General features: G+C 42.9%; 2 protein-coding genes across 4 annotated transcripts; both read right to left on the bottom strand.

The window, feature by feature from the left end:
- Positions 1-14: 14 nt before the first annotated feature.
- On the bottom strand, positions 15-4,453 carry naxe (NAD(P)HX epimerase). Of its 2 annotated transcripts, none has more exons than XM_015003320.2 (7): positions 4,370-4,453; positions 3,089-3,278; positions 2,907-3,015; positions 1,569-1,679; positions 1,384-1,494; positions 1,165-1,312; positions 15-365 (listed from the first exon to the last, which is right to left on the bottom strand). In XM_015003320.2, exons 2-7 carry the CDS (start codon positions 3,262-3,264, stop codon positions 166-168), a joined length of 855 nt encoding a protein of 284 aa, XP_014858806.2. In that variant the 5' UTR covers positions 3,265-3,278; positions 4,370-4,453; the 3' UTR covers positions 15-165. The 2 variants fall into 2 exon arrangements, with proteins under 2 accessions (XP_014858806.2, XP_014858805.2); XM_015003319.2 differs by having other exon boundaries at positions 4,374-4,453.
- Positions 4,454-4,956: 503 nt separating this feature from the next.
- Positions 4,957-14,470, bottom strand: LOC106927640 (lamin-A-like). 2 transcript variants are annotated; one of them, XM_088010545.1, is made up of 13 exons: positions 14,248-14,470; positions 12,611-12,961; positions 10,885-11,041; positions 10,649-10,774; positions 9,922-10,092; positions 9,325-9,450; positions 8,425-8,645; positions 7,831-8,104; positions 6,862-6,969; positions 6,659-6,778; positions 6,524-6,580; positions 5,484-5,678; positions 4,957-5,373 (listed from the first exon to the last, which is right to left on the bottom strand). In XM_088010545.1, exons 2-13 carry the CDS (start codon positions 12,946-12,948, stop codon positions 5,338-5,340), a joined length of 1,929 nt encoding a protein of 642 aa, XP_087866671.1. In that variant the 5' UTR covers positions 12,949-12,961; positions 14,248-14,470; the 3' UTR covers positions 4,957-5,337. The 2 variants fall into 2 exon arrangements, with proteins under 2 accessions (XP_087866671.1, XP_014858825.1); XM_015003339.2 differs by having other exon boundaries at positions 5,484-5,681; positions 14,248-14,469.
- Between the last annotated feature and the right edge of the window lie 18 nt (positions 14,471-14,488).

Genomic DNA, 14,488 nt, shown 5'->3' with positions numbered 1-14,488 from the left:
ACTCAACAACCAGGAAGCGTTCAGGGAAGCTTTATTCACCCCAGGAGCAACAAGAGAGCCTGAAACTGAGGAGGAGCAACCAGAACCAAAGAACTGCTGATCTGGAGGAGAAACTTCTGGATCACAGGAGGGAAAACAGCCAAAACGGATCAGGAGTTTTTCAGCTCAAAGCTGTAAGACGCAGTCTGTGCCGGGATACGGAGGCAGGTGGAGCTGGTACTTCTTCTCCAGGGCGGGCGGGACGAAGCGTCCTCCCAGGAAGTGGTACCGGCCTCGGAACAGGGAGGTGGATTTCTTCGGCGCGGTCAGAGAGATGAGCATGTCGGGCTGCAGGCCGTCGGCGCTGCCCTGCTCCACATCCCAACCTGAACAGACAGAACCAGGATCAGAACCTGATAAAGATTCAAACACTAAAACATGTAGAGAAACGGATGCAGAAATAAAAACTAATTACATGAATTTCTTCTGAGTTTATTTTTAGTTCAGATGGAAAGTTTTCGTCCAGAGCAATGCTAATCTTGGGTCCGGTCGACCCGGTTCTACTGGAACCAGAACATCTGCTCCTCCTCCAGCTGCTGTGGTTCTGAGTCAAACCAACCTGTTCCCCTCCTGGCCTGTGGGGGCGCTGCACCAAGAACCACTGAAGGAAACGACACACAAATCTCTGAAGACACTGAGAGCAACTTCCTTCTTCACCAGATGGAAACAAGATGGAGGCGTCAGATTTTAGTGTTGGAGGATTTCTCTTTAGGCTAAAGACCAGGAGCCATTTCTGCTGCTAGCGCTAGGCTAGCATGTTAGCTTTGGTTGCATTTACCCAGAATGCCCTGGCTGTGGTCCACTTCCTGTTTTTGGAGCGGTCTTTGGTCCGCATGGCATTCACATTCAAACTGAACCAGACTTCACTTCAACCGAACCCCGACCGAGGTTTGGAGAACCAAAGGTCAGAGGTCGGTTAGCGTTCACATCTCACAAACCGAACCGAACTTTGACTAGACAAGCAGACTGGAGTTGGAACAGCTGGTGTAAATATGTAATCAAACTCTTCAGCTCTTCATTCAGCTCTTATTTCCACTTTTTTGTAACTTCTAATATAAAGCAGTTTTATTTTTCTCCGTCAGCCAATCAGGAAGCTGTGACTGACTCTACGTTTGTAGTCCTGACCTGATGGGATGTCGATGCTGGCGACAGGAACCGTGGTCTTCTTCAGAACGTCCAGGATGGAACCGAACGGTTCCCGCACGGCGCCCTTAAAGCTGAAGCCAAAGATGGCGTCGATCACCAGGTTGTACGCCTCATCGATCACTTCCGCCTGAGAGACGAAGCAGAGTCAGAGATCCGTGTCGCTCCGCGTCAGACGGCCCAAAGCGATGAAGAGCCAACCTCAGGCATCTCCGTCAGGAAGGGGATCTCCATCTTCTCGCACTGCGTGGTCAGACCCTGGAACAGCGGCTTGCTGGGCCGCTTCGGGTACAGGACGGTCGGCTCGTAACCCTGCGGCGCGACACGACTCAGGAAACCCAAACATCATCTGGACAAAAACACGCATGGAAGGAAAACTGACTCACAAACAGCTTGAGGTGTCGGGCGCAGACCAGCCCGTCGCCGCCGTTGTTTCCTGGTCCACAGATCACCAGCAGAGACGGTCTGGCTTTGACCAGAGAGGACAGCGGGTACGCCTGCAGGGGGCAAAGGTCAAGAACCTGAGACAAAATGGAGGACGCTGTCCGTTCCACCAGACCAAACGACCTCGGTTCATCAGGCAGAAAACCGTCTCTGCAGAACCTGGAAACGACCGCAGAAACCTTAAACCACCAAACCCAAACAGGCAGAGGAGGATTCCAGTCGATCTGGTCAAACCCAGTTAAACCAGTATCCTAACTGGGCCAAGACGGAGAGCTGAACTGGACCCTGAACGCTGACAGAGCTGAAAAATGTAATATTTCAGCAAAATCCTTCACATGTGAATATAAGACCCTAAAAATAAAAACCTTAGCCAAAGAAAGATTCAAAATGGCAGCCAGTTTTCAAGGAGGCCGTCAAGGAAGATTTGTTTTTGCCTAAATTTGAAAACTGATCACAGATGAATTCTGGTGTCGAATCATAAATAACTGAACCCATATAAATCATATGTACTGAAAGTGTTTGGTGTCAAATCATAACCGGCACATTTTTAGTAGTCATATATATTTCTAGATCTTGTGTTTACTTTTTCCAAGTAGACATTTTTCAAAATGGCTGCCTTGGTTATAATGGAGAATATATATTAGCACTAAAATTAGCAGTAGTTATTAGCCACAGCTAACCAGCAGCTTAGGTTCACTAACAGCTAATTCCATAAACAAAACTCTTTGCTCTGCTAGCACTAAACCGCTTAACACAAAAACATATTAGCAGACGCTAACGCTAAACAAAAACAATTTGTGGAAGCTATTGCTAAACCAATAAACAGAAAAAACTGAAGCTAACCCTAAACCGCTAAACAAACTAAGTTAGCAGAAGTTAACGTTAGACTGCTACACAAAAAAATGAGTGGATTAGCTGATGCTAAACAATAAAAATTAGATGCTAACCAATAAGATGACTGACTCTCAGTCTGACATTTGGTGTGAAACTTTCTAACTGCAAAGTCTTCAGCTTCTGGTTCTGCTGCATTTCGTCACTTTAAAGTTGTTTGAACAGGACGACCAAAAGTCATGAAAATGGGAAGCATTTTATGGTAGCAATTAGTTTAAAAGGCTCAAAAACGGCGTCCATCTTGTAAAATAGCCATCATCCTGAAATTCCTCCTGAAGGGGGAGTGGAGTCAGGTGGAAATGAGGGGCTTTTATTCTGAAATGCTGACGCTTCCTGCCTGAAGCAGCTGAAAACCCAGATCTCCTGCGTGTTCCTGTGAAGGTTCTGACCCGTGTGACGGCCGTGGCACAGCTGAGTCCGGCCAGTTCCATCAGCTGATCCACGCTGAAGCCGTAGTCGCTGAACAGCTCCTCGTCGATCTTCTGGGCCTCCTCCTGCCTGCAGCGAGTCCAGAGCTCAGATTCGCCTCACACTCCCGGGTCTTTAGCCCACACACACTCTGAGAACTCACCCGAGATGTCTGACGGCGCGGGCCATCGTAGACGCCGCTCTGCCCGTCAAACAGTGGCTCCTGTGGCGGTCAGCTGCAGCGAACACAGAGCATGACCCCGCCTGAGCGAGAAAGGCCGCGCAAGGTCGCGAGGTCACCAGGAAGCCGATCCCCAGCAGAGCGCGGACGTTCAGCATCCAGAGACGGATTCCTGGGAAGAAAACAGACACAGGCTGGTGAACACCGATAAAACACCAGCGCTTCTCTCTAAATTCAGAATCCATGCTTTATTATTTTAAATAAATAAAACACAGAAAGCAGCAGCTGTGGAACCATGTGGAAAAATCTACAAATGCTCACATGTACAAGGTTTGGCTCACATTTTTCTAATTAACCCAAAATAAATAAAAAAATAGATATAATGTGAAACAGATTCTGAAACACAAAAACAAACTGCTACAAAAACTAAATAAAAGCAAAAATAAATGAAGTGCTGAATAATACATTTTTGTCAAATGATTTTGCTAATTACAACACATTTCAAAACGACATAATTTATCCAAAAAAAATAAAATTTCTTATTGACCAAAATGAAGAAATAAATGGATATATCTTTAAATATATGCATTAACAGTTTATGCCTTCTTTTTAATTACAGAAAATGACAAATTAACTTGGAAAGGTAAAATAAATCCTATAAAACCCTAATACATTAATAAGGATAAGGTAAAAAAAAATACACAGGCATGCTGTGTTAGAAATTAAAGAAATACTAAAACAGAAATATTAATAAAACTTTGTCAACTGTTTTGCTAAATATAAACAACAGATTTCAAAACGAGCAATTTAACAAACAGAAAAATACTGAGATTTATTCATATATTCTGATGTATTTTTGCTGAAGTATATCCAAAATTATATAAAATAAATCAAGTTTTTTAATTTGAAAATAAAAATATTTTGAAAATGATAGTGATAATAAATGATAATGACGTCAAGCTGCTACAAGAGTCCGGGTTTAAAAAAATTCACACATACAGAAAAATTGAGGAGAATAAACTTTATATCAAATGTAATAATTTTATCCATGAAAACGTACTGTGTCCATTTTATTTATTTCACATATCTTCTGTAAACTCTAGTTTCCTGTTTGTTGATCTCCAGGTGCTAACAGCTGTTAGCTTCCTGCTGCTCTCTTGAGTTTATCAAACATGAAATAACCAGAAACAATCTGCGATCATTAAATATGTTTTTCATTTTACCATCAGGTTATACAGTCTTTAAAATAAACTCTGGACAAACCTACAGCCTGGTGAAGATCAGCAGGTCGAAAAATTCGCTGCAGCGCTCTGACCGACCAGAACACTTCCGGGATCAGAACTACAAAACCAAAAAAATAAAAGCTGCCATTTCAAAATAAAAGCTCGATCAGCGAAAACAATATACAAGCGAGATGCGTCCCGTTTCAAGCTCTTTAGGACAAAACTTTCAATACAAATCTTCTGCAAGTGGGACATTTTAAAGTATTTTTCTTTCATGATCAAACAATAAAATAATTTCTGCATTATTCATTTAAACAAAAAACAGATAAATATTTAGCTTGACAACTGAATTTTTGTTTACTAACTTCATAATTAGCCTTATCTGGCCTCTGAGTCAAAGAAACATTTATTTTGTCCTGGAACAAAATAAATATTAAAGCAAAGTTAAATTCCAGTCACTTTATTGACAAATAAAATGTGATTTAACTTTTAACAACAAAAAAAATATTCCAGGAACCTTGTTTTTATAGATTCAAATTAATTTTGTCAGTGTCGTGAGGAGCCCATTTATATAAAATCACATTTTAATGGTTCGCTAACAAAGAGAGATAAACAAAATTTCAAAAATAAATTTTTAGAAAATATCTTTATTTATATCAGGAAAATACATTTTCTGCAGTTATGTAGCCCAGTTTAGCTAAAATAATGATACTGATAATGACACCAGTCAGATTTAACTGAAGCTGAAAGACCAGTAACAGAATTGAATATAAAAGGATAAAAACATACAAAAACATTTCCTCTTAGTTTTTCTTAAAGGAAAAACTAAACTTTTAATCATAAGTCAAGTCATATCTTTAAGCATGCATGGGTGCACAATGGAAATTAATATAAAAGTCAGAATTATTACAACCTGAAAAATGTTAAAAGTATAAAAAGAAAACTAAAAGCTAATACTTTCTACACACTACTCAGATAAAAAGTAAACTTCTTCGTTGGTCGGCGTGTTCACATGATCGGACAGCTCTCCATCCTGGATCCAGTCTGGAAGAAAACACAGTTTGAAAAGGTCAGAGAGAACAACTCAAAGCTCAAAAAAGGCTCAAACAAAGCCCAGAAACCTGTGAACATTACAGCGATGGGCGGACGTCTACCTTACGAGGTGTGCTGCTGCTGAACACATACGACTGTGGCACCAATCCTTCGGAGATTCCTCCGCTGCGGAACGAGCGGGACACAGACGACACGGAGCAGTTGCTGGATTTGTCAGACGGAAGTCCACAGGAGCCGCAGAGGACGGTCCGGCTGCGCAGGTTGTACTCGCCGTCTGCGCAGGTGCTGTGAGCCACCTGCTGGAGAAGACAGGAAATTCAACCAGGTCAAGTAAGAGTAAGAAATTGTCTGACTCTAAGGCTGTTTTCACGCCTAATAGTTCAGTAGACTTGGTTCAAAACTCCATCATCTGCTCCACCTCCAGCTGCTGTGGCTCTGAGTCAAACCAACCTGTTCCCCTCCTGGCCTGTGGGGGCGCTGCACCAAGAACCACTGAAGGAAACGACACAAAAACCTCTGAAGACACTGAGAGCAACTTCCTTCTTCACCAGATGGAAACAAGATGGAGGCGTCAGATTTTAGTGTTTGGAGAACAACAATTCGATGAGCATTCACACCTCACCAACCGGACCAGGCTTTGACTAGACAGATGGACTGGAGTTGGATTAAAGCGGTCTGAACATGGCTCTTGTGACTGCATAATCGAACTCTGGGTTTGATTTGAATGCATATGTGAAAGCCAAGAGGACCAGAAACTGCTCCAAACGCAGGAAGTGGACTACAGCCCAGGGCATTCTGGGTAAATACAACCAAAGCTAACATGCTAGCCTAGCGGTAGAAAGAGAATTGTCTTTGGTCTTTAGCCAAAGACTAAAGAGAAATCCTCCAACCGCTAAAATCCTCCATCTTGTTTCCATCTGGTGAAGAAGGAAGTTGCTCTCACTGTCTACAGAGGTTTTTGTGTTGTTTCCTTCAGTGGTTCTTGGTGCAGCGCCCCCACAGGCCAGGAGGGGAACAGGTTGGTTTGACTCAGAACAGCAGCTGGAGGAGGAGCAGATGATGAAGATTTGGTCCCAATAAAACCGGGTTTACTGGACTATCAGGTAGGAAACATCGTAAAAGTTCGAGCTGTTCCTCTCACCATGTCTTCATCTTCATCTTCAAACTGGGTGCGGGTTACCTTCCTCATGGCCATCTCCTGGTAGGAAAACACATTTTTCATGAACTTACATGAACTTTGCAGCTTTAAAACCCGGCAGCTGCTGGTTTTCACTACCTCTCCGCTGGCGCTGATCAGGGTGGTCTGGAACTGGTCTCCGGTTCCCCAGGAGCTCTGGGTCTTCCACAGCAGGTCTGAAGGAGGGTTGTGGACTCCTCCAGAGCTAGAGGCCCAGATCTGACCCCGGCCAACATGGCAGACAGTTAGAACAGCTGAGAGCTGATTGGCTGGTCGGGGTGGAGCTTAAAGACAATGCCTACCGTGACTCTCTGACCGGCCTTCAGGGTGAACTTAGCCGGGAACTTGAAGATGATCGGAGAGTTGGATCCGATCTGCCGCTTCAGCTGCCAGTTCCCCAGATTCTGGTCCTGCGGGACGGACAAACAAACGGGACAGAAAACATGAAGGAGGAGTCAGAGAGGAGCAGCTGTTTGGAAGCTACTTCCACCAATAGGGGGCAGCATAATCAAACACAGAGTTCCCAAACCCTGAGATTCAAAGGAACAACTTTGTGCATAAAAATGCACAAAGCTGTTTTTATTGTTTGAGTCAATAAAAACAAGCTTCCATCATTTTTCAAGATGGCTGCCATTTTTAAGCCTTTTAAATCAATTATTCCCATTAATTGTTCCCCATTTTCATGACTTGGATGATTTGTTTTTACTTTGGTCAACTGATTCATAGCAGCAGAATCAGAAACAGGACTGTTAGCGAGTCTCACACCAGTCGTCAGCTGGAAGGAGGTGAAGATGCGGACGTCTGCATGGTTAGCATTAGCTTCTGCTAATTTTTACATGTGTTTAGCATTTTAGCGTCAGCGGAGTTGATGTACTTGTTTAGTGGATTAGTGTTCAGTGAACCTAAGTTTTTGTTTAGCTGCGTTCGCCACTGGCAATAAGTACTGCCGATTTTAGTGCAAACATATATTCTCCATCTTGAAAAATGGCTGCCATCTTGAATTTTTCAGTAAGAGTTGTTTTTCTTTGTTTGTTTAAAAAGCAACCCCCTGAGAACAGTTTGGCTGTTGGCTCCTCACTGTGTTGCTTTTGTTCTGAAACCTGCTAACATTTCAGCTCAGATCCTTTCAGTCTGGATTTTGGCAATAATGTTCAGAACCAGTTAACCAAAAACTAAAAAGTATGCAGCTGATTGAGACTGTTGATGATAAAGAAGAGGGAGGCCAGGACGGATCCCTGAGGAACACCATAAGCTGTTTTCCACTCTCTCACCTCATCCGCCTTGTTGCTGAGTCGGACGAACTTCCCGTCCAGGTCCACCTCGTCCACGGTGACCCGCCCGCTGGCCGAGGCCTGCTGGGTGATGCGGGTGCGCGCTACGGCGCCGCCGGCGAAGCTGGACGCCTCGCTGTCGGTGTCGTTGTGGCGGCGCCTCTTCGCCGGGGAGCTGCGAGCGCTGCCGTGGATGGAGCGGGAGTGGGCCACGGAGGTGGAGGAGCGACTTCCTGTCACTCTGGTGGGAGGAGGGCTGGGGGACAGACGCAGCCTGCAGGACAAACGTTCATCAGAGGAACAGAAATAATCTAATCCAAGGTCCTGGAAACTCAATCGATTCAAAATGCTCAAAAACAGATTTTATTCCGTTTAATTTTTCATATTTTAATAATTCTTTGGTGTTTTTTATTTAAGGAAAGGCCAGGCAGCCAACCCAACCTGACACCGGTAATGTAAGTTGCAGATTTCTTTTAAGTCATATTTGATATAGAAGTATAGAATTTCTGTAACAACCGAAGGTAATACAGTTACTGGATTGTGCTGCAAGGTGGCAACATGCCTGGAAAATACATAATAGGCGGCTGAAGCTACCTCTCCTCCTCTCCCTCCAGCAGCTTCCTGTAGGCGCAGATCTCCATGTCCAGAGCCAGCTTCACGTCCAGCAGCTCCTGGTACTCGTCCAGCTGCTGCTGCATGCGCTGCCTCATCTCCGCCATCTCCCGGTCCTTCTCCCCCAGCAGCCGGCGGGTCGTGTCCCGCTCCCGCGACAGGGCGTCCTCCAGCTCCCTCAGCTTCGCCTCGCGGGCCGCCAGCTGCACCACAGATTCAGATTCAGACAGATGAAGCCACCAGGGGGCCCCCAAGAGCACTTTGTAGTGATTGCACTGCCTACACTTTTTGTTCTAAATTTTAAAACAAAAGACATCAAACTTGTTAACTTCCTCTCTGTAAATTCAGCCTTTGTCTGCAGATGTGACTTTCAGATAGCTGAATTAACACGTCATTCTTATTTACCACTCTGAATTTCAAAATGCTAATTAATTAGAGCATCTTTGCTGGTTTGCTACGCCTGTAAGGATAAAATCAACAACCAGAAGTAACAGAAGTATGATGTACACAGCAAAAAACACTAAGTCTTACCAGATGTTTTGTCTAGTTTCTGGTGCAAATATCTTAGTACACTTGAAATAAGACAAAACTGATTTATAAGTAACTATTTGGCCAGATTTAGGTGCTTGTTTTAAGTCAGTAATTCCTTAACAGAGATGAAAAAGTAATAGTTCCACTGGCATGTCATGTCTCTGTTATTATTTACCCATGTTGCAGGAAACATAATCTAATTTCGTCTTATTGCAAGTGTACTAAGATATAAGAAACTAGTCAAAAATCCTTGGTATTATGTTGTTTGTGCAGGGTTGGTAAGGAGGGGAACCCCGAGTTAAACTGTGCCCAGGCCCCCAGATGGCTTGCTGCGGCCCTGTTGGAGCGGACCTGTTTCTGCAGCTGGCTGAGCTGGGCGGACGTGGATTCCAGGCGGATCCGGGTCTGCTGCAGCTCCTCGTGGGCGGCGCCGACCAGGTGGCTGCTCCTGTCCGCGGACTGACGGGCGCTCTCCAGCTGCCGGGTGGAAACAAGATGGAGGATCCGTCAGAAACGCCACGCCTGGCTTCATTCAGCCAAAACAACCTTCTATGGAGCTACAGCAGGGACATAAAGTTTATTTAAGAAAACAACTGGAAAAAATATTTTAAATTAAAAAATATTTTGAAACTAAATAAAATAAGATTTAAAACTGAAAAATTAATCTGGACTACTTTTTAAAGTTTTTTTCAGTTCCATGTTTTTTTTTTGTTTTTTTTTTCAGTTTCAAAAAATTCTTAGATTTTTTTTTCTGTTAAAATTATTTTGAGTTTCAAATCATTTTTCAGTTTACATTTTTTATTCCAGTTTCTAACTATTTTTCTTTTGGACAAACTTCATGGCATTAATTTATCTCCATAAACTTTGTCTCCTGGTCTGGACTTTGACTAGGCCATTGCAACACCTTGGCTCCGGTGTTCAGCCGTCATCCTGCAGGTTTGGACCAACCTTGGTGTTGTAGGTCTTCTCTACCTCCTCCTTGTACAGTTTAATCTGCAGCTCATGCTGGCTGCGCATCTCTGCCAGCGCCTCGGCCAGTTTGCTCTCAAACTCCTGCTGGTGGCCGTTATCCAGCTCCACCATGCGGGACTCGTGGCGACGCTTCGTCTCCCGCAGCTCCTGGAAAACAAAAACCAAATGCAAAAATATGAAAAATACACAAATAAATACCTACATTTATATACAAATATAAACTTAAATAAATAAAATTTAGTGACTACTATTACAGTGAGCTAGTAATAAGTAAAAACGACATGAATAAAATAAAATGTTAAATATTTAAACAATTATAAAAAGAAAATTAATAATAATAATAATAATATAGATAAATGAAAAATAAATGAGTAAAATGTAAAAAGTAAAATAATAAATTCAGTAAAAAATATATGTATAATTATTACATTTTATTTAATTATTAAAATTAAAAAAATTAATGTATTTATAAAGAAATAAACCAAACGTATAATAAGTACATAGCCAAATAATGGATAAAATAATTATTATAAATGAAAAAATAGACATTAATGAAAAATGAATGAATAAAATACAAAAATAAAAAATAATGGAATATAATGAAGTGAAATAAATAAATCATATTTATAATTTTTAAATAAATAAATAAATAAATAAATAAATAAATAAATAACCAGGACATCAGGTCACACACTGATGTTACCTCAGAGTAAAGGTTCTTCTGAAAGTCCAGCTCCTCCTTCAGCGTCTGGATCCGGTTCTCTCCATCCACCCGGCGCAGCATCTCGTCCTGCAGCTGCTTCTTCGCATCGCCCAAACTGGCCTCCAGCTGGGACAGAAAACCCGATCAGAACCTAACGATCCAAACGATCCAACAACATCCGCTCTGACGCTGCCGGAGGGCCACCGTCCCGAGGCCCCAGCTGCACTGGGTCCTACCTTCGCCACCTGGGCCTTCAGGTCCCGGTTCTCCGCATCCAGACTGCGTTTCTCTCCCAGAGCCGTCGTCAGAGAGGCGTCCTTGGAGTTCAGCAGAGCCTCCAGGTCTCTGAGCCTCTGCAGGGCAGTCGCCAGCTCCGACTCCTTCTTGGTGTTCCTGCAACGACGCAAACAGCCGTCTGACTCTGAGCCGCTGGCGAGGCTCTGCGGAGAGCATCCGGTCCGGACCGGACCGGACCCACCACCTTCTGGAAGAAGCTGCTGAAGCTGGGATTGTAAACTGGGGCCATAATGTTTGATCAAAAGAACAATTTGAAACTGAGAAAATTTTCTTTAACTGAAATAAAAGTATTAAAACTGAAAAAAAAAAAGAATGGAAACGGCACAAAAAAATGCTAATTTTCCAAAAGAGAAATCTTCAAAAACCAAAAACTTGATTGCGCAATACTAATTTGATAATATCTACTTACTACCTACTTGTTACTATGCTTGTTGCGCTTGTAACTAATGTTGTTGCAATGGAAGAAAACTATGAAAAGTTATGATAAATGTAAAAGTTTTTTTGATCTATTTCCACATCAAGACGCCTGATGCCTTACTACATGATAAAAATACAAGCAGATCTATTTTTAACCCAGCACAGGCAGAGTGGGAGGGAGCCAGGCCCCGCCCGGCCACCCCTCAGCTCCGCCCCTGTAAAACCAGAACCAGAGGAGAGCCTTCGCTGCCGATGACTCACCGTCCACGGCGCTGGTCCCATGTATCCGGTAACCACAAGCCACAGCCGCTGGTGTTTAGTTGTCATGGCAACAACTTGGCCCCACCCAACACACACACAGACACACACACATACACTCAGGTTTTCCCAATATTTATGGAAAAACGAGCAGGAAAATGTGCAGCCGGAGACTCTGCCACGTATATAATGATGAAGATGGAGGAGGAGGAGGTGGAGGGGGAAAGAGTTAGTCACCGGGTCTGGATGAGGCGGGACGGAGCCGATGAGCTGCACACTTTATTTCACTCTAATTCTAGTGTAAATCTAAATTTATGGATTAAATGTTAACATGTCTGTGCAGAAATGAGTCAAATAAACCAAAAAGAAATGGAAACAAAACTTACTAAACTTACTACACAACATATTTCAACCAGTAGCATATCCGTAAAACAAGATTAAAGTTTAAATCCACTAAATTATGCAATGTTTGCTTTTAGTCTAGCACCATCTGCGTCATTCAGCAGCCATTAACCAAACCTCCAGGCTCTCCGATGTCTCATGATCTTCAGATACAGAAATAATCTTCTGTGCATAGAAAACATTTTGTTCACAGAAACTCCCATGAAATGTTTCGTATCTGTGAATTTATTTCTGGGTTAGAAGGATTTATTAATAAAAATGATAATCAGATGTTTCTGCAGCCGTTTCTGGGGAAACTGGGTTGTTTCTGAACGTCAGGCTTTGTCATTTTTGGTGTTTTGATTGAAATTTTTCAGTTTTAACTGTAAAAATGTTGATGTAACAAACAAGCAGGGGCGTGTTTAACAGATTTAGGGCCCCAGGAGCAGCAGGGCACCTTTAAATAAAATGAGGTCCAACTTTTACCAAGTTTTTCAAGTTGGAAAAATCAACTGGATCCCCCATGAGACTGGAACTGATCTTAAAATGTGTAGTTCATGAAAACATTGCGACATCTTTCTTTGTTACAGAGTGTGACTATGAACCCACCTGGCCTTCAGCTCCTTGTAGTCCTCCCTGACTTTGCCCAGCTCCAGCTGGAGCCTCGCCCGCTCCTTGGCCACCGAGTCCAGAGTCTGCCGGGCGTCGGCCAGCTCGGTCTCGTAGGCGGCCTTCAGGCCCGTCAGCTCCCGGGTCACCTCCGTCTCAGACTCGGTGATGCGCAGACGCAGGCCGGCGTTCTCCGCCTCCAGGAAGCGCACCTTGTCGATGTAGACGGCCAGACGGTCGTTGAGGTTGGAGAGGTCCTCCTTCTCCTGCAGCCGCGTGATGCGGTTGGGGGACAGCGGGGTGCTTCCGCCTCTGGGAGTATTTTTGGGTGTCGCCATTTCACCTCAGAGCCTGTTGATGACAAAACGTCAGCTTAACCCCTTAAGGCCTCAATTCATATCCAGTAGTGTAAAATATTGTCATTAAGTTGGATGCTAAATTACCTGAAAATGGCACCTTTCATTAGTATAGATTTAGCTATGATGCTAATTAGCGACACTAGGCTCTTAAGGAGTAAAACAGACTGTTCAGACTAACTATGTACATTATTTTATTGATGCTATTCTCAAACAAGACTATAAATTGAGTCTAAATATATGCTTCTGAAAAATCATTGCTTTTTCATCATTACAGTGTTTCAAATACATCTAAATCTCATTAATGCAGATTTCCAGGAACTCCTCGTCGCTTTCTGCAGCATGAAATCACTTTTACAAATTCAATTTCAACATATATTTTTGAACAGTCATTGGTTTCTGTCTTACAGTGTTTTCAGTTCAGTTAAACACTGAAAAATCCCTTCACTGTACTTTTATAGAAGCTTTTTTTCCTCTTTCAAGATAAAAATTACACATGCTTGTAAAAAAATTTATTTGTCAATATTTATATATTTTCTCCCGACCCCACTTGGGACAAAGGTGTACAGGAAATGGATGGATGGATATATAATTGTTCTTGTTGATTCAAAGTTAAATAATCAAAAATACCTGCATATAATTTACCTTTTCTTGACATACTGCTTGTTAATATTACTACTTCCCATTACTCATTTACATTCTCTAGCTGCCGAGTGTCGCTAAAAAGCTTCAAACCCAAATTTAGAAACAACTTTTATAATTTTGGTCACATGTTCTATATCTTGTTATATAAAATGTAAAAGATACCAGTCAGCCTAATATATTTGTATTGCAGAACCTAGCTCAGGGTTTAGATTATTACCGAGTTTATCGGCTCAATGCGTACTTCCGCTTCCATGAACAACGTGTAGTTCACACTCTGACCACTAGATGATATCAAAGTGCCTCTAGAAGCATTCTTAGTATGAGAGGAATATAAATCAACCAGCGTTTGTTGGATTCGTCCCCTTCATGAAGCTAATTAGCTTCACTAAGTTAACTATTAATAATCTTGTTTAAATAAAAGTTTTGTCCTGCTCTTCTTTACTTGGAGTAAATCCAGGGAAAATCTCACATCTTTGCTTTAAGGAGTAAATCCTGCAGAAGTTTCTAAGTCCATCTCTGCTCTGGTCAGTGCATGAAACACAAAAGACCTCGTTAATCCAGAGTCATGGGAGGGGTCAGCGACTCCACCCTAAAATGAAATAAATGCAGCATCTCTGCACCAAAAGTCGGTTTTACCTTTTCTAAATCCTGCTAGATGAAGCGGAAACTACTCGTCGATCTTCTCTGACTCGTTTGCTGGTTCTTCTGAGTGTCTTCGGACCGGAGCGCTGTTCTCCTGGCTGCTGGGTGTGTGACTGAGCGTCTGCAGATGGATGCGAGTGCCCGTGTAGGAAAGAATGAGATGGGTGGAGAGGAGGGAGGCTGGCCCCAACTTTGGCACTTGGTAGGTGGTTGTTCTGCTGTGGGAGCCTGGATG

This window comes from Poecilia mexicana, unplaced genomic scaffold (assembly GCF_051168715.1).
Source record: "Poecilia mexicana isolate PSO_F unplaced genomic scaffold, ASM5116871v1 scaffold_11, whole genome shotgun sequence".
Classification (NCBI taxonomy): Eukaryota; Metazoa; Chordata; class Actinopteri; order Cyprinodontiformes; family Poeciliidae; genus Poecilia; species Poecilia mexicana.
The sequence above is the reverse complement of the archived record's forward strand: the minus strand, read 5'-3'. Positions and strand labels throughout refer to the sequence as shown.